Here is a 19,347-nt window from a genome sequence, read left to right on the forward strand (position 1 = left end):
GTAAGCAGTGATGGCCAGTGTGTGTCTATTGTTTTTGGTCAGTAGTCGTGGCTGTGAGAGCAGTGATGGCCAGTGTGTCTGTTGTTGCTGGTCAGTAGTCAGTGGCTGTGGGAGCAGTGATGGTCAGTGTGTCTGTTGTTGTTGGTCAGTAGTTGTGGCTGTGGGAGCAGTGATGGCCAGTGTGTGTCTGTTATTGTTCAGTAGTCTGTGGCTGTGGGAGTGGTGATGGCCAGTGTGTCTGTTGTTGTTGTTGTTGTTGTTGTTGTTGTTGCCACGGACCACGGTGATGGTCAGTGTGTCTGTTGTTGTTTTTCAGTAGTCGTGGCTGTGGGAGTGTTGATGGTCAGTGTGTCTGTTGTTGTTGTTGGTCAGTAGTCAGTGTCTGTGGGAGTGGTGATGGTCAGTGTGTCTGTTGTTATTGTTCATTAGTCAGTGGCTGTGGGAGCAGTGATGGCCAGTGTGTCTGTTGTTGCTGTTGGTCAGTAGTCAGTGGCTGTGGGAGCAGTGATGGTCAGTGTGTCTGTTGTTGTTGGTCAGTAGTCAGTGTGTGTGTAAACAGTGATGGCCAGTGTGTGTCTGTTATTGTTCAGTAGTCAGTGGCTGTGGGAGCAGTGATGGCCATTGTGTCTGTTGTTGCTGTTGGTCAGTAGTCAGTGGCTGTGGGAGCAGTGATGGCCAGAGTGTCTGTTGTTGCTGTTGGTCAGTAGTCAGTGACTGTGGGAGTGGTGATGGTCAGTGTGTCTGGTGTTGTTGTTCAGTAGTCAGTGTGTGTGTAAGCTTTGATGGCCAGTGTGTGTCTGTTATTGTTCAGTAGTCAGTGTGTGTGGGAGCGGTGATGGCCGGTGTGTCTGTTTTTGTTGGTCAGTAGTCAATGGCTGTGGGAGCAGTGATGGTCATTGTGTCTGTTGTTGTTGGTCAGTAGTCGTGGCTTTGGGAGTGGTGATGGCCATTGTGTCTGTTGTTGTTGGTCAGTAGTCAATGGCTGTGGGAGCAGTGATGGTCAGTGTGTCTGTTGTTGTTGTTGGTCAGTAGTCAGTGGCTGTGGGAGCTGTGATGGTCAGTGTGTCTGTTGTTGTTGGTCCGTAGTCAGTGTGTGTGTAAGCAGTGATGGCCAGTGTGTGTCTATTGTTTTTGGTCAGTAGTCGTGGCTGTGAGAGCAGTGATGGCCAGTGTGTCTGTTGTTGCTGGTCAGTAGTCAGTGGCTGTGGGAGCAGTGATGGCCATTGTGTCTGTTGTTGCTGTTGGTCAGTAGTCAGTGGCTGTGGGAGCAGTGATGGCCAGAGTGTCTGTTGTTGCTGTTGGTCAGTAGTCAGTGACTGTGGGAGTGGTGATGGTCAGTGTGTCTGGTGTTGTTGTTCAGTAGTCAGTGTGTGTGTAAGCTTTGATGGCCAGTGTGTGTCTGTTATTGTTCAGTAGTCAGTGTGTGTGGGAGCGGTGATGGCCGGTGTGTCTGTTTTTGTTGGTCAGTAGTCAATGGCTGTGGGAGCAGTGATGGTCATTGTGTCTGTTGTTGTTGGTCAGTAGTCGTGGCTTTGGGAGTGGTGATGGCCATTGTGTCTGTTGTTGTTGGTCAGTAGTCAATGGCTGTGGGAGCAGTGATGGTCAGTGTGTCTGTTGTTGTTGTTGGTCAGTAGTCAGTGGCTGTGGGAGCTGTGATGGTCAGTGTGTCTGTTGTTGTTGGTCCGTAGTCAGTGTGTGTGTAAGCAGTGATGGCCAGTGTGTGTCTATTGTTTTTGGTCAGTAGTCGTGGCTGTGAGAGCAGTGATGGCCAGTGTGTCTGTTGTTGCTGGTCAGTAGTCAGTGGCTGTGGGAGCAGTGATGGTCAGTGTGTCTGTTGTTGTTGTTGGTCAGTAGTCAGTGGCTGTGGGAGTGGTGATGGCCAGTGTGTCTGTTGTTGTTGGTCAGTAGTTGTGGCTGTGGGAGCAGTGATGGCCAGTGTGTGTCTGTTATTGTTCAGTAGTCTGTGGCTGTGGGAGTGGTGATGGCCAGTGTGTCTGTTGTTGTTGTTGGTCAGTAGTCAGTGGCTGTGGGAGTGGTGATGGTCATTGTGTCTGTTGTTGTTGGTCAGTAGTCAGTGGCTGTGGGAGCAGTGATGGCCAGTGTGTCTGTTGTTGCTGGTCAGTAGTCAGTGTCTGTGGGAGCGGTGATGGTCAGTGTGTCTGTTGTTGTTGGTCAGTAGTCGTGGCTGTGGGAGTGTTGATGGTCAGTGTGTCTGTTGTTGTTGTTGGTCAGTAGTCAGTGTCTGTGGGAGTGGTGATGGTCAGTGTGTCTGTTGTTATTGTTCATTAGTCAGTGGCTGTGGGAGCAGTGATGGCCAGTGTGTCTGTTGTTGCTGTTGGTCAGTAGTCAGTGGCTGTGGGAGCAGTGATGGTCAGTGTGTGTCTGTTATTGTTCAGTAGTCAGTGGCTGTGGGAGCAGTGATGGCCATTGTGTCTGTTGTTGCTGTTGGTCAGTAGTCAGTGGCTGTGGGAGCAGTGATGGCCAGAGTGTCTGTTGTTGCTGTTGGTCAGTAGTCAGTGACTGTGGGAGTGGTGATGGTCAGTGTGTCTGGTGTTGTTGTTCAGTAGTCAGTGTGTGTGTAAGCTTTGATGGCCAGTGTGTGTCTGTTATTGTTCAGTAGTCAGTGTGTGTGGGAGCGGTGATGGCCGGTGTGTCTGTTTTTGTTGGTCAGTAGTCAATGGCTGTGGGAGCAGTGATGGTCATTGTGTCTGTTGTTGTTGGTCAGTAGTCGTGGCTTTGGGAGTGGTGATGGCCATTGTGTCTGTTGTTGTTGGTCAGTAGTCAATGGCTGTGGGAGCAGTGATGGTCATTGTGTCTGTTGTTGTTGGTCAGGAGTCGTGGCTGTGGGAGTGGTGATGGCCATTGTGTCTGTTGTTGTTGTTGGTCAGTAGTCAGTGTCTGTGGGATCAGTGATGGTCAGTGTGTCTGGTGTTGTTGTTCAATAGTGTGTGGGATCGGTGATGGCCAGTGTGTCTGTTGTTGGTGGTGGTCAGTAGTCAGTGTCTGTGGGAGCAGTGATGGCCATTGTGTCTGTTGTTGTTGGTCAGTAGTCGTGGCTGTGGAAGCAGTGATGGTCATTGTGTCTGTTGTTGTTGGTCAGTAGTCGTGGCTGTGGGATCGGTGATGGCCAGTGTATCTGTTGTTGTTGTTTGTCAGTAGTCAGTGGTTGTGGGATCGGTGATGGCCAGTGTGTCTGTTGTTGGTGGTGGTCTGTAGTCAGTGTCTGTGGGAGTGGTGATGGTCAGTGTGCCTGGTGTTGTTGTTGGTCAGGAGTCGTTGGGTGTGGGATCAGTGACGACCAGTGTGTCTGTTGTTATTGTTGTTGGCAGTAGTCAGGAGTCGGTGGCCGGGGAATTGGTGATGGCCAGTGTGTCTGTTGTTGGTCTATCAGGTGTTTCTTCACAAATCAGTTTGGAGGGGAGTACCAGTTCCAGTGTGACAGATAGAGGAGCTTGCGATCAGGCTGAAGAATTTGACCCCATGCTGCCCCCTAAAAGCCAGAAGCTAAACAGTGATGCTGAGACAAAGCAAATTATGCTGGAACATAATTTGTGACCCCTAGTTCACACAATATATTGTCACAGGTGTTTTATACACACTTACCTACACAGTTTCACCAGTGTCTTGACTGCAGCATCAAGAAGCAGTGAAACACAATGCTTAAACACACACTCAGCTCCTCCAGCACTGAGAGAAATGTGTGCCAGAGCAGAGAAGCAGGTTTAAAGTCAGCTGTGCCGAGACATTTTCACCAGTAATCTTTCATGCCCTTCTTCACTTATTCTGCTTGTTCTTTAATGTTTGTTTTTTTAGGCCTGTGATTGTATCTAGGTTTCTGGGTTGTATTGTATCTGGGTGACTGTCTCAATGAGATATGAAACTGGCATAGTTGCTTCAGGCTAATTATCCTGATATATCTGAGACACTGCGCTGTTCAGGGCTCCTCCTCTTGGAGGCACTGTTGTGCCAGGAAGCAGTCAATAATCTGGGAACGGAGACAAGACAGGACTAGGGGAACAACCTCCCCGTCTTCCCTGCACCCCAGGAGGAGGACATGAGGAGATCAGAGAATCAGAGGATTTACAAACCAGCCAACAGCTGATGATACTGGAATCCAGCTACAGTGAGACTTGAGCACTGGGGCTTGGTCATTGTTGCACTACTGAAATTTGAATTTAAAATCAAAATATTAAATTTCCTCTTTTCTTTCTGGGTATTATTTAGCATACGTACTGTATTTAACCATGTTTGAAGATAATTTGCGATAAGTTGACAATGGTATAGTGAGTGGAACATTGGAAAAACATGTTTGCACCTGAATATGCTTTTCATTTTATATTAATTAAATCCATATTGTAGCACATTAAATGCACCAAGAAGAGAATCAGAGAACTAATTGCATGTTTCTCAGCTCTCAAAAACCTTTCTAGTCTGTCTGTTTGAGAATTTTGCAGGAATATGTTTTGAAACTTGTATTGTAATACTTTGTGTCACCAAGGTCTTCAATAAAATTAATCAGACTTTAATATTTGAGGCTTGCAAGCAATGCTGCATGTTAGTGACTGAGTATTGGTTTACTAGATGCTTCCCTACAGGCCTGCATGTTGCACTATGAACCTCAGGGGTGAAGACTTGATTTAAAGTGTTTGCTGTCGAAAGGGAACAGTTTAAAGTGAAGAGTGAACAGGGTGCACTGTGTTTTGGTTGAGATGAGAGAGGTGGAGGTGGGGCTGGACAGGAGATGTCAGAATGGCGGGAAGTTTGGGTGAGGCTGTGCAAGTACTGAGTGCCCTGTAAACAGATATCTGAGATAGCTACAGCATGCAACTGGGAGAGAGTCACTGTGCCAGGGCTCTGGGCTTTAACACAGGTCTCAGTCGCAGAAGAGAGGTAGTACATTTTACCAGGTGAGAGAGTGATTGTCTCAAGGTGAAACTGTCTTCGAGGGATGTTGCATCCAAAATACAATGGAAACTATCACATTTAAGCTTTTTTGGGGGGATCGAGAAGACGATCATGGTGAGACTCAAAACATACCTGTGTTTTCTTCTTTTGAGAATGAGTGGATTATTGAGGCGCAAATATTGGTTCAAAATAAAAAAATCCATTCCTGTCATTGTTTATCCTTTGATAGATTCTTCAAATCCTTCCTCTAAACGTTGATATTTAGTGATAATATAAAAATTGTGGTTTTCTCTTATTCGCTAATTTTATTAAAATAACAGGCTCTTTTACAATTGTATTGGATGTTTGGAAGGTATAACAGTCCCTCGTGCATCCACAGCTAAAATATTTTTTTAAAAAAAATTACAAAATATTGAATGGCATTTGTCTTTAGATTCACATTAAAATTAAGATAAATATGCCAAAAGATTATAATAGAACCCTACAGTCCTAACCTAATGACGCCGGCGAGCTGTCATTTTTACTTGTCAAGTTCTCTAACAAATCTGTACTGTATTTTTAAAATATTTTAGCTGAGGAGACAAGAGGAGTATAAATGAATTCTTCTGCCACCCACTCAATGAATATTTGCATTAAGCTAAATCAAGACGTATGTTGTCCATGACTATAAATTCTGTACAACAAGACAGAAAGAAAGGCACCACTGGGATTTGAGTGTAGGATCTGGGATGTTTACTAGACAGGTGCTTTATCAGCTAAGTGCTCCCCTTTTACAGCCACTTGTACACACCGCTCTGAGACACCCAAGTTCGGTGTGCGCTGAGCCTGCTCGCTGAGCAAGCTGTCTCCTTTACAAGCAATAGTAGCACTGAAACTGAGAGAAAGGATGAGAAAATGCTATTATCTGGCACTTTTCATGTTAAAGGAGCTCAATGTGCTTTCTGTGTACAACAGGATGTCCTGTAGACCTGCCACTGAAGCACAGCACAGGCTTGGTAGCTTGACAGCTCCCAAGAAAAATTTTGAAATTGCAGTTGGAAGAGGAAAATGACCCTCACCTACAGGGAAGTAGTTAAGGCGATGGACTACTAATTCATTATGCACTGCACCTGTGAGTTCAAACCTCATCATTCTCAAGCTCACAGATGTGCCTTGTTTTAATAAAAAAGCTGGGTATGCTTTCATTTCCTTTTTTGCTCTTGTAGTACAACAGCAGTATATCTGGACTGAACATGCTATAGCAGGCTCACAGCAGGAACGTGTTACACGCACAAGCAATGACAGTATAAGTATCAGATCTGGCTGCAGTATATTGGTTGATGAGAAGCAGTAACGATTCTGTGGAAACAGGTGAGCTTGCTTTAATACAGCTCTTTTGAGCAGAATGTGTCACAACAAACTGACCTAAACTCAACTATTTCAGTAGCTAAAGACATAAGTGATGTTGCTCCAGCTGAGACTCGAGCTCATAACCTCGGTATGACTCCGCTGTGCACTGATGACCGATTGCACCCCTGGAGCTGCGTACGTTTCTCTCTCTACACAGACTGACGCTGCACAAACACAAGGTGAAACACAGGGTTTTGACTGTGGATCCATCTCCACGTGGGGGAAGGAGACAGTAAAATAGCAAGGGACATACAAAAGAAGGAACCGAAAGAATTGTGCTCGCTGCAAATTAAAAAGGAAAGAGGTGGTCGGACATGTAAAACAGCTCGGCGGATAATTTGTAGCAACATTTTTTACATCAATCAGCATACAGATTTCTCTTCGTGTGCCTTAAGATGTGCAATTTGTGCAGTCGTTGTATGACATTGGTTTCTTCAAAAGTCCAGTCAATTGGCAGTAGAGAGCTAGGCGACGCACGCCTTCGTGAAGACCCTCTGTAAGGCAATTACACATTTTATTTTCAAGTCGCCTCCTTCACATGCAATAGCAGCACCAACACTAAGATAAAGGATGAGAAATGGCTTTTATTAAGCGATTACAGCCTTTGTTTGAAGGAGGGTATTTGTGTGCTGAACTGGCTCCTGGACAAGTGCAGAACAGTAGGATACAAGGTTTATCAAAACTGACAGCAGCCCCAGACAATAAAGCTTCACACACGCATGACAAAATGCGTGTACGTTTGGGCTGCTTGCCTTAATGGTATAGTGGCCAGTACTTTGTATTGAGACCACAGTACTCCTGCTTTGAAACTGGGTTACAGCAACCCAAGACAAGAGAGCTGCCTTCATCTATGATATTTGATATAGAGCTGATGCACATAACCAATCCGAACAAACACTGCTTTACAAAGGAGCACTGCCTGAGCTTATTGTTGGTAAACTGAAGACCAGATCCACCTCTTCAGTGACGAAAAGTAGAGGACAGGAGCCGCAGTGTTTAATATAAATAAAAGATTTCAGTTTTCTCTGGAGCAACTAGCATGAAACTCTGAATTTCAGGGTTGTGAATTCAAGCGCCAGACTGGCAAGAAATTCCATAGGTAATGATAAGATCTACTTGTATTCTAATAAAAAGAAATATTATGAAACTTTTCCCGATACCAGTTTCACAGTGACTTTGTTGGTGTTCTTTATGAAAATAAGATTTTGTATGTGATCAATAACCGCACCAGAAAAAAATATTGGAAAGAAATGGCCTGTCACTAAGGAAATTCATTAAGTAAAGCAGAGACATAATCAGAAAATCGACATAATTGTAATGTTACTCACTTTGCATATTCTTTTGCGTTTTTTTATATAACGAAAGTAGTTCAAGATGTTCTAGTCCCTGTACTCCTCATAGGTAATCTAAACGAAATCACAGTACAGTACAGGACATGCAGTGAGAAGCTCACGCAGTGAAAATACTCTTGAACACGACAAGAGTAAAGGTACACTGCACATCTGCGGACATCACGTCCAAGTTTAGTGAGAACTACTTCAGAGATTGTAAGCTAGGAAGTTTCAGATCGTTTTTTTAATGAAAGGTTTAAGCAAACCTGAAAACCTTTGCAAGAGACATTTCAGAATCCCAGTCAATTCCAGTACGATTGCTGGATCCTTTGAATTCAGCTGAACTATAGATCTGCAGTCCACAGTTAGAATACTGTGGGTGCGTTGTATAAGACATACTGCCCAAAACAGTTCTTAAACAGGAGACACATTCTGATTTCAGAATGTGATATACATAAAGTGAAATGGTCTGGGAAGAGTCTTTTGTTTGAACAGTTCAAAATAGATGTAAAGGCGTATTTACAGGCTACTTTGAAATGTCTTTAATATGCCTTGTTCAATCTTTTTTTTAATAAGGTATAATTTATTATAGTATGTATCCCTGACAATGTTATTGATACTTTATATGTGTTCTTGTTTGTATTGTATCTAATTTTTGTTGTTCAAATAAAAAGTAAAAAAACAACTTTCCGGATGCGTCCTGCTGTAAAAATAAAATGACTTCAAGGGCGCTGTATGAAGAGATCTGAAGACTGCTCAACAGAGGAACTATATCCAGAGGTGCCAGAGAAGTCGAGAGGGGAGAGGGGAGAGGGAGAAGCATCTCAGAAAATGGAGGTGCAGTCGCTTCCAGGCGTCATAAAACCACTAGGATGGACAACAAGAGCTGAAGCCACCCAGCATTCTCCGAGCAAGTAATGTGAAGAACAGACACAGGGTATAGGGTAGTGTGACCGAGGGTCTAAGGTGCTGGATTAAGGCTCCAGTCTCTTCAGGGGTTGGAATCCCACGGCTGCCAGTTGTTTCAGGAACTGAACCACGATCACCTGCTTGGGAGGCAGCTATGCTCACCATTATTTTACCAACGCGCATGCAACATATGTGAGCAAATTTTCACTTAAAAGTTATGTAGAAAAAGATGATCAATAAAAGCGATTTTTGTTCACTCAAAGCCCCACTAATTACTTTGTTGTGGTGATGTTTGAATTAATATTTGCCGTGATATGGTGTCATTTTGTCTCAAAGTTTAAGAGTCTGCTATAGGATTATAGGAAAATCTGTGTTTTCACAGCTCCATTATAAATTATTTGTCGACGTTCTAACGCCTGTGTGCGTTTACAAGGCATTTCTCAAAAGGACATATTAAATAAGAACACAATCCTTCCTGTTACCATTCCTGTGGTTGGGGCTGTTGTTTCGCCCTTTATAATTCTCGTACAATATTCCCAGGCAGGGCTTTATCACTAGAGTTCTACAGAACAAGTGTGCATCTGCCCATGAAAATCATCAGCAGTGATGGTTTTCTATGCGTGGTTTAACCGAGAGCACTTAAAAGATGTAAAAAGCTTTCAAAGGAGACAGAATTGAATGACAGTCTAGTAAGAAGGTAAAGAAACAACACATCCCCATTGGAGAATCAACCCATCTCCTGTGTGACTGGATATAGAAATAGCTGATTCATTCGTGCCAAGTAACTGGAAACTTTAATGTGATATTTTTTCCTTCCATTTCTCTTCATTCCTATGAATTTACTCTGTAGTAAAGGAAACGCATAAGTGGCAGACTGCAGGCATTTTTCATTTATGTTGGATTGCTTGTGTGCAGGGAGCTTCAGCGTTTCCTAGGTAATCTCCACAGACACACTGCTGTGTACAAGTTATTTTCTTATTACTTTAGGTTTTTAAAAACCGCACACACCAGGAGCTACTGAAACTGGTAAGGCTCATATAATGTGCAATGCAGTAGCAACGTTTAGGGGGGAGAAATATGCCTTGCCATGAATCCTAACACTTTACAGGAGGTATTTTAATCATTATCGGCTCAGATATAGCTGTCAATAAATACATCATGCATTTCAACTCCATCAATATCAGCAGTGCTAAATGTAGATCCTGGTAATACTTCATGAGTTCTTACATCCACATTACAGTATTAAACAAAATGTCGGAAGAATCAATTGCATGCTGCTGATAAAATCTCTCTTCGATGGAAGTTATAGCGTAGAGATGCAAGGAGTCACAGCAGAGTGAGTTGTACTTTAGTTTAGACTTGAAATAGTGTATTGCACATACAAGTATACAATGCAACTATATTGTTTGTGCTCAGTTCAACTTTAAGCAAAATGATACTGCACGTGAATTCTCTCTAGGTTTCTGACACATACACGCTTTTATAACTTTCCCTATTAGGTTCTCCTGTAAAATAGTAAAGATTTCATCTAAGTGTATTCTTATGTTGTGTTAGACCATTGTAAAAGTCTTATTTCATTGTTTTGGTTCTTCTTTGTCTAGGCTTCTCCTAGTTTGATTAAGGGTTTAAGTTGCTGCAATTTGAACTCTGGGAGCTTCACTTTCATGTTGCTCTTTATAAACTCACCTGTCTCTTCACTTTACAATATAAAGTTGTTGTATAATTTCTATTCCAAATGTCAGAAAAGTTTTATTTTTTCACTATCCCATGCATTGTTTGCATATTATTTTGTTTTTGCAGTTTTTTCAACATAATACGTAGTTTTTAACTTTCAATAATCACGTACTCAGAAATATTAAATATATAGTATTCTAATAGTTCATCAACTAATGATTTTCTTGTTTTTTCCTTTTGAGTGATACATTTCCTTTTCCTTAATTTTATATTCTAGATATATGTAATATACATTCCCCCAACTACCAATATAGTAGTATTTTCTTAGGGTTATCATAAAGCTGCTCTTATTATCACTTGTAATGATATATTTACACTGATTCCTTCCTCTCAGCGAGAATATGATGATAAAAGTGGTTGGCTTTTATAATTTTTATATATACAGATACAGTCATTGAAAATGCACAGTACAACCCCGTACTGTGGAAATTTTCTATAGTTCTCCGAGCTGTACCGCAGTAAGTGATTGGCTGGCCAAAATGACTGACAGGCAGCACTTATGATGAATTGGTTGTTAGTGAAACGATTGCTTCATTTGATCTCTTTACTGTGCATGTTTAAATCGGCTTAATATTGAATATTAATATGGACATTTTACAACTAAAGGGAAATTTTAGTAGCTGAGCATAAAAAGAAGAGGAGTATAACGTGTCTGAAGGTAATAAATGATATTAATTTAGGAACATAAACATATTATGTAAAATGTATATGTCTGGTTTTGGTAATTTAAATAAAAAATACACACCAGTATTCCACTTTCTTCATAAACATTTCAAGCATCAGTCTTTCATTCGGTTACATACTGTGGTTATTTTGGAAAAAGTTTTACGTACTTCTGACTGTATTAAGTTTATATACAGAACTTCATAAAAAGTATATAAAAGTATATACTAAGTAAAAGTATAAGTATTAACTTCATTAATATTTATTCATATTTAATTGGGCTCGATATCACGGTAAAAAAACGCATACTTTTTATAATTTGATTAATAGGGAATATAATATGGAACCGTGTATCTAAATAAATTAATAACGATATAATTATATTCATATACCTCAAAATATTACAGTAGTAGGCTTTCTTTGTAAACATCTGCATCAATTTGACTCATTCACCCGCGATTACTTGGAAACTTTTGGCCTGCCCTGTTCAGTTATAACTTGAACTGTCAAGCAGTGTGTTGGTATAATGGCTTAGGCATCTGACTTGTATGCTGTAAGTTGGGGGATTGAACCCAGCTCTTGCCATGAGTTTTCTTTTAACAGATAAACATTTCTTTGAAAAACTAAAATAGTAAATATTATTGACAATATATTGAATTTGATGGTATTTCTAAATATCACAACACATTCAAAATTAACTGAGTTAAGTGATTAACCTTTTCTATGAATACTTGTGCTCGTTATCGCAGTAAAAAACCTGATATTAATTTACTGTAATCCACATTCTTTGTAAACATGGTTTATTTTTAATTTGACTCAATCGCGCATGATTACTTTCAAAACACTTTAAACTGTTCGTCTCAGCTGTGTTTTCGAGCAGCCCTTGACAATCCAAGTTCCCTACCTGCTTACGGCACAAGTTTTTCTTCTAACAAATACTTAAAAAAAATAAAATAGTAAGTATAATGTACACTATATTAACATGTTTTTATATATATATTTATCATAACATATTCAATGTTAATTTATATTAATAATGAAATAAAAACGTGAATTATCAAACGGGAATACTGTCAACTGTTCAACCGATTTGATTCAAAACACTTTATTCAGTTGGGCAGTTTAACAGACGCCTCAAGCCTTAAAACGAAGTTGTATATATTGTAATTAGAATCGAGAATCACAAATTAAAAATGCCACTGAAACTATAATAATGTGTCTGGTCATTATTTTCTCAATTCAGGTGTAAACCTGAAAAAGACACATCATGTTCACAATAAGCTATAGTGGACTATAGTAGTAGTAGTAGTAGACTATAATAATAAAGGACTATCTTTATGCATTCGGCTCTTATCGCGCCTAGGTACATTACTGTCATGATCGCAAACCCCTCCTCTTAAGGGCGCTCCAGCCCTTATTCCCCACACCTGTCCCTTGTTCCAGCCCCTTTTCAGTTCCCTCTTATAAGCCAGACGCAGACGCCAATCAGGGCTCTGCATTGGTTCCTGTATCATGTGAGCCCGGGTCCTGGATGTGTCTGGCTCCTTCATGGTTTTAAGCTTCTGTTCCTGTTCCCCTTGCCGGTCCCGACCCGGTTCTGGTTTTTAATCTCCTGTCTTGGATGGATCTCCTGGCCATGGACTTTTGCCTTGTTTTTGGACTTCTCTTTGGACTCGTCCCAAGATTGTTTGCCTCGCTACACCTTCCCCGACCACCAGCACTCCATGGACACGCCCCCTTGTTTTTATTCCCGTATCCTGCATGACTTTTTCCCTGTGTTTCCTCACTCAACCCCGGATTGTGTCGTCCGCATAGGGTCTGGAAAGAAAGCTTTTGTGACAATTACAGTGCTCATTACCACTACAGCGACAATAGAAGTTTTTTTTTTAAAAAAAAAAGAATGTCAAAATGTTTCCAAAACGTCCACTTGTGATACTTTAGCTGCTTAGTTACACGATCCCATATTAATATAACTATCAAGTGATGTTAAATCACTACAACATGTATTTTTTTACAATAACAGCAAGTGGTGTTTTTACTACGTATTCTTAGAAAAGGATAAAACGTTATAACTTTTTATGAATTACAGAATATAAGCTTAATAATTTTAGAACAAGCATGTTAAAACCAGAACCCATGTTAGTTACCAAGTTAAAGACTTTGATGCATAAAATATTTGTGCAGAATTAAAATATTTATGATGAAGGTGGAAGGTTGTGTACTTTTGTCCACAAGAGCAATCTTTCTTTTATAAAATATACCTACTTTTTAATGTTTAATGATTGACATTCTGTAATACACAGTTTCAAATTATTAAAAATCTAAAGAGTATGCAATTTAAATTCTTAATTGTAAAAAGACTGTCCCTCAGCAGTGACTGGGATTCGAAACCAGGCGTTTTCTGGTGACAGCTCAAATGCTGTATATGAGATGTTAAGCTTTATTAGCTTCACCTGGTGATTTTACAAGGTGCTTCCAGATACTATTATCATATTTCAATTCAAATGTGGTATGATTCACCATGCCCACCGCGTTTTACCACCACGTACTCCACACATTTTGAATGGCTGGATCTGTAGGTGCCATTGCTCCAGGTGAGGCGTGAACACACAACATCGCCATGACTCTGCTGTGCACACTGACTGATTGTGCCACTGGGGCTTCGCAAGTCGCAAGTCAGTCCAAAGACTTTGAACAAACAAATGGTGAAACAGGGTTTCGTCTGTGGATCCATCTCCACATGGGGGAAGGGGACAGTGAAACAGTAAGGAAAATACAAGAGAAGAAACTGAAATAATTGTAATCACTGCAAAATAGGAAGAGGTGGTTGGACATGTTAAACAGTTTGGCGGTTAATTTGTGACATTTTTGGTGACAATCAGCATACGGATTTTTCTTCATTTTCCTTAAGATGTGCAGTATATATTTTCATTGTAGATTGGTTACTTTAAAAGTCCAGTAAAGTGACAGTGGAGAGCTATCCGATACACATCTTAAAGAAGACTCCCTGTAAGTCGATTAAACATTTCATTTTCAAGTCAAATCCTTTACATGAAATAGACACCAACAATAGAAGGGGACTAGAAATGTCTTTTATCAAAATAAACCTGCTATTCACAGGCCTCAGCCACAACATCTCCCAGGTACTTCTGCAGGAAAAGGTCAAGCTCGGCTGCAGCCTGGCGGAAACACTTGTCCACCTCAGATAAGTCAAACCTGACCATTGTATTTTCGAAGTAGGATTTCAGCGCCTCTCACCTCCTCATAGTTGTCCTGCTTCATGATTCCTGTGCCCTGGGAGAACAAGAAAGGTGAATATTCATCATCATCCCTCAACAGTTCTCCAAATTGCCTGACTGCAGACACCACCATGAGGAGGAGCTGGAGTGATATAACATCTAGGCAGTGAGTCAAGAGAGGGGGAGTCATCCCACTGTTATCCTTATCCATGATCAAGAGTCTCACCCCCTGCTTTACGCTGCACCTAGTGGTGATCTGTAGACAGTGTGTCTTCCACCTCACCCACCTCCTGAGGCAATAATCTTGAATAAACAGAGGGCTGGAGGCCCAGCCCGGCTCCTGTCTCTCTCCCCTTGGGGACGGGAGATTTTCTCAGAACCATGTTGAGGTGAAATGGGAGTGGGATGACGCAGGTGTCTTGGAGAGGTGAGTAGCCCCAGCCCCTGCATACCTCAGTGTGATTCAAGCAAGGGGGAGGGGTTTAAGGGACTTACCAATCCCGCGTATGCACCCTCTGATTCAAAGTCAGGCAGGACTTCATTGTACAGCGCCAGGCAGTCCAGCTGGATAGATGATATCATGTTCTGAGCCCAGGTCCGCACCCGTATCTCCTCCTCCTGGAGCAGCCCCTCCAGCTCGACCTGCAGGCCCTCCCTGAGCCGCCACAGGGCCGCTGGGGTCAGGCCCGGGTGAGCGGGTGTACCAGGGGGTGGGTGAGGGGGTGTGTGAGGGGGCGAGCAATGGGGTATGTGGGCTGCCAAGGAGGAGGTCCATGCCCTGTCCTTCTGCAGATCCCTCTCCGGGCCCTTAGGGCAGTTCCACAGCTGGGTCTCGGTCTCCTGCCTGGTGATTGGCTGGCTGGCCTGAGGGGACAGGGGCACAGAGAGGGCATGAGGAGGACAGAGAGAAAACTGAGAGGGTCTTCTCCAGGAGGACCAGGCCCTACCACTGGTCTCCCAGCAATCACAGTCATCATCATTGCAGCTGAAACCAAACTTTCGACAGACATCACAGACATATCAGGCTCACAGACTTGCAGCTCTCAGCTGCCTGAGGTGAGACGGAGGGGGAGTCTGCTCCCTCTTCCTCTGACAGTCCCATCAGATGACAGCGGCAGTCCTGATCCAACCCCACCTTCCCTTTCACACACAGCCACACACAGGCATGACTGTATCACCATCATCAACACCTCCACCATTATAATCTCCACTATCTTCATCACCATCATCTTCATCACATTTCTAGTAAATTATCTACACCATCTTCATCACCATATCCTTCTTCATCATGACAATCATCATGTCCACCATCATCATCATCAACACCTTTCCATCAACATCATCATCATAACCACCTTCATTATCTACACTACCATCTGCATCACCATCATCATCCTGAGCAGAACACATTGGTTGTCTTACACTGGAAGAGTCTTTGCTCAGAGCCTCAGTATCGATTGCCCCTCTCCGGCCTTTCAGGGTCACGTCCACCTCTGTCAAGACCTGTCAGCAAGTTGACTGCTTTAGTCTCACTAGCAGAAGCCAACCAAGTTTGTGTCTCAGTACAGGTTTATTCTTAGTCTAACAGTATTAATACAGTATTCTTTACATAGAGGAGGGTGGGGGTGTGGAACAAGCTGTCTAGTCATGTTGTTGAAGCCGATACCCTGGCTTATCTCAAGAGAGAGCTGGATGAGACCCTACAGTCAGGACAGGAGGCACTACTGTACGTAAAGGGTGGTGGGTGTGTGGAACAAGCTATCCAACCATGTTGTTGAAGCCAATACTTACGTTCCTGTGAGATCTGCCCCAGGTCTCGGTGTGACACCCTTCTCTCTGCTCGGCCATCCCTCTCTCGACTTGAGCGAGTTTCTCCAGGCGGTGCTGGGGAGGAGAAAACAGAGTTACCAGCCAGTCACACAAACACACATCATCATCATGGGCCAAGATGACCCTACATGACAGTGGCTTGTCGTCCTCGATCCAGAAGCAGTGTCCAGCCCTCAGCTATCCAGCTTCATGATCCCCAACATCCCTGTCGAGACCTGTTGAGGGGCCAGTTCTGCTAGACCAGGGGTCTCAAGCCCAATCACAATCCCTGGAGAGCCAGGTGCATCTCCAGGTTTTCTTTCCAAACGGGGCTAGCCAATTAAACAATTAATCTAATTATTTTCATAAGAAGATGTGGAAATAATGTTTAATAATATATTTTGATGTCTCTCACTGTTGAAGACTTAAAATATTCAAGGCACAGTTGGATATTTAAGGTCTGGATAAAGGTACAGTATTAGAATTTTTTTTGTTTAATTAAAAAATTAGATCAACTTTATAACCAAGACCTCTGGGCAGGAAACCAGATGATGCACCAGACCCTCTAGGAATGGAGTTTGAGACATGCTCACCCTCTCTCACACACAACCTCACACACACTCATCCTCTCACTACTACTACTACTACTACTAATAATAATAATAATAATGCAGACTTGCTTTTCTTGGGGTCTTGGGTCTGGCTCCTGTATTGGCTGAGTCTCTTGTTACCTCCTTCCTGATCTGGGGATGTCAGACACAGTTCTGTTACAGACACGGGCTGGACTAGACTCACAAGCACACACACCCACAGACACACACTCCCACACACTTACACACACGCAGATGCACACACTGTCAGGTAGAGTCTTTCTCCTCTTCAAGAGAAGACAACAGAGCCCTGCTACTGCGATGAGCTTTCATTTCAGGAGGAGGAAGAAGAGGAAGAATCACAATATGAAGAAGACCAGCAGTGGACTCACAGCTCTCTGGGTCTGGGGCCTGACTCTCAAACTTGTCTCCAGTCTCTGGTGGGTTTGGACATCTTCTCTGTTCACCTCTGTTGACATCTGTGGACAGGACAGTTCAGTTAGACAAACAAGTTCGACCAGACTTCACTCTCATAGTCAATCAATCAATCAATCAATCAATTTTTTTCTTATATTTTGCCTTTTAATCCAGAACATCAAAGCACTTTACAAAACATACCTGGAAAATAGAGTATAAATGTGTAATACTGTAGTTCCTGGAGTAAGTGCTTGGATAATCCAACTACCACTGTTGTTACTTCTGCTGCTACTACTATGACCATGACTACAAATTCTAATACTAATTCTGATATTAATACTACTACTGCTGTCATTACTAGTAATAGTGATAAAAACAGAGCACTCACAGCTCTCTGGACGTGGGTCTGGAATCTAGAAAGTGGTTCCATTCTCAGGCAACTCTGGACCTCAACACCTGTTGATGGGTCACTTCTGTCAGACACACGAGTGGAGCCCAAGCCCACCTACACACACACTCACACACACTGACAGATAAACACCCACACAATCACACACATTATCACACACTGACAGACACCCACCCACACATATTCACACACAGACACTCACACACACTCACAGACACACATTCTTACACTGACAGACACTCACACATACACTACACACACTCACAGACACACATTCACAGACACACACATAGACTACAAATACTTATAGACACACACCAACACACACACACAGACAAAAACACACACACTCATAACTACAAATACAGTATAACTAACACTAACACAAATGCCACTAACATTAAAACAGTAACACTATCACTAAGAATTACACTATCATTATCACTGACACAAACTACTACTACACTACTAATACTAATAATAACAGTAATGCTATCACTAAAACTAACATGACTACTAGTGTAAATACTCTAACAGTAACTGTATAATTATAACTAATATTAACATGAACACTGGCATCAAAACTATCAGAAGCACAATCACCATTAATACTGACATGAACACTAGCATTAATATTAAAGCTACCGATTGTACTCTCACTAATATTAAATATGAATACACTCGCATTAGTATTAGTCCGTGACGTCAAACCACTCTTTGTGACGAAGGCGAGACACCTAGCTGGGCACAGTGAAGTGGCACGTGTCGCCGTGGTTACCATACTTATAATTTGTAAACAGTGGAAAAATGCATTTAAACTGTTACCTACACAAATTTATCAACTTGGAATATAATTTTCAATCTCTAGAATACAATTTCTAAACAATCATTTGAATAATCATTCTTTAATTTGGGATTGAACATTATGAACACTAAACGCACTATGGTATTTGAGCGATACAGGTTGTATTGACTGTTTTCTAGATATTTAAAGAATTTAAAGAAAGAAAAGAATCAGTACTCACCAATCGGTGAAGTTAATCGATGATTCTAAGGTTTTTTAGTTGAATTAATTGGTTGTCGATAGATAAGTGATCAATATCTCTCCTCCGTGCTCTCAGCGCTCCTCCCGCGGTCTCGCTCTCTGATCCCGGCGCTCTGGCTGGTGTCTGTGACGTCACAGCGCTCTTTCTGACAGAGCAGAGCGCGTCTCCGCTGGAGGAGACTCCTGTCCGGAGCCCGGGGGGCTTTTCTTACAGATATACTGTAACATCTCCAAAAGAAAAAACACCAGGCTGTGAAGAGAGGCGATTCATAACAGCTGGAGAAGGAGACCGACAAACCGAGGAATACAATTTATTAAACAAAAAAAATAGTTTACTTCACAGACTAATGCGTTGTAAAGCATACTCCCGTAGAGCAGAAGAGAAAGAGCACAAGTCCCTGTAATAAGCGCTTTTAAGGTTGAAGAGCATCTCCTGGTTTTATTTCCACTCGAGCTCTCGAGTTCCTCAGCCAGTTTGGTGATTTAATTAACTGTATAACTGTTATCAGACTCTGTTTAACTGTATATTTATAAGACTCCGTGAGAGACGTGTGGGAGACGCTGTATCCCAGGGCTGGTGTGGAATAACACACAGACAGGTCTTCTGTGTAATCTGAGTCCCACTGCTCAGAGCTACAGACTGGTCAACTGGTCACTATTGTAGACAAGACCATCAGTCTGCTGCTGCTGATAATCATATTACACTTATAAGAGTAGCAATACTGCTGTTCATTAAATCAGTAAAAATAATAATAAGAGATAAACACATATTGCTCAATTTTCAGTAAAACACTTCTGACAGAGGGTTGGAGAAGTGACTTACAGTAAAGACAATGAATCAGGACAGTAATACTGAGGGGCTGGAGGTCCTGGAAAGGGTTAATAGAAGCCTCTTGCTTCTGACCTG

General features: G+C 42.2%; 2 protein-coding genes across 2 annotated transcripts in view; one reads left to right on the plus strand and one right to left on the minus strand.

The window, feature by feature from the left end:
- LOC107076200 (antigen WC1.1-like) overlaps nt 1-19,347 on the plus strand; it is a 455,354-nt gene that overhangs the window by 410,262 nt on the left and 25,745 nt on the right. The window lies entirely within an intron of this gene.
- Nucleotides 14,142-17,916, minus strand: LOC138243349 (uncharacterized). The gene is made up of 6 exons (XM_069198916.1): nt 17,375-17,916; nt 16,962-17,048; nt 16,660-16,722; nt 15,962-16,054; nt 14,666-15,034; nt 14,142-14,225 (listed from the first exon to the last, which is right to left on the minus strand). Exons 1-6 carry the CDS (start codon nt 17,414-17,416, stop codon nt 14,142-14,144), a joined length of 738 nt encoding a protein of 245 aa, XP_069055017.1. The 5' UTR covers nt 17,417-17,916.

This window comes from Lepisosteus oculatus, chromosome 14, assembly GCF_040954835.1.
Source record: "Lepisosteus oculatus isolate fLepOcu1 chromosome 14, fLepOcu1.hap2, whole genome shotgun sequence".
NCBI lineage: Eukaryota > Metazoa > Chordata > Actinopteri > Semionotiformes > Lepisosteidae > Lepisosteus > Lepisosteus oculatus.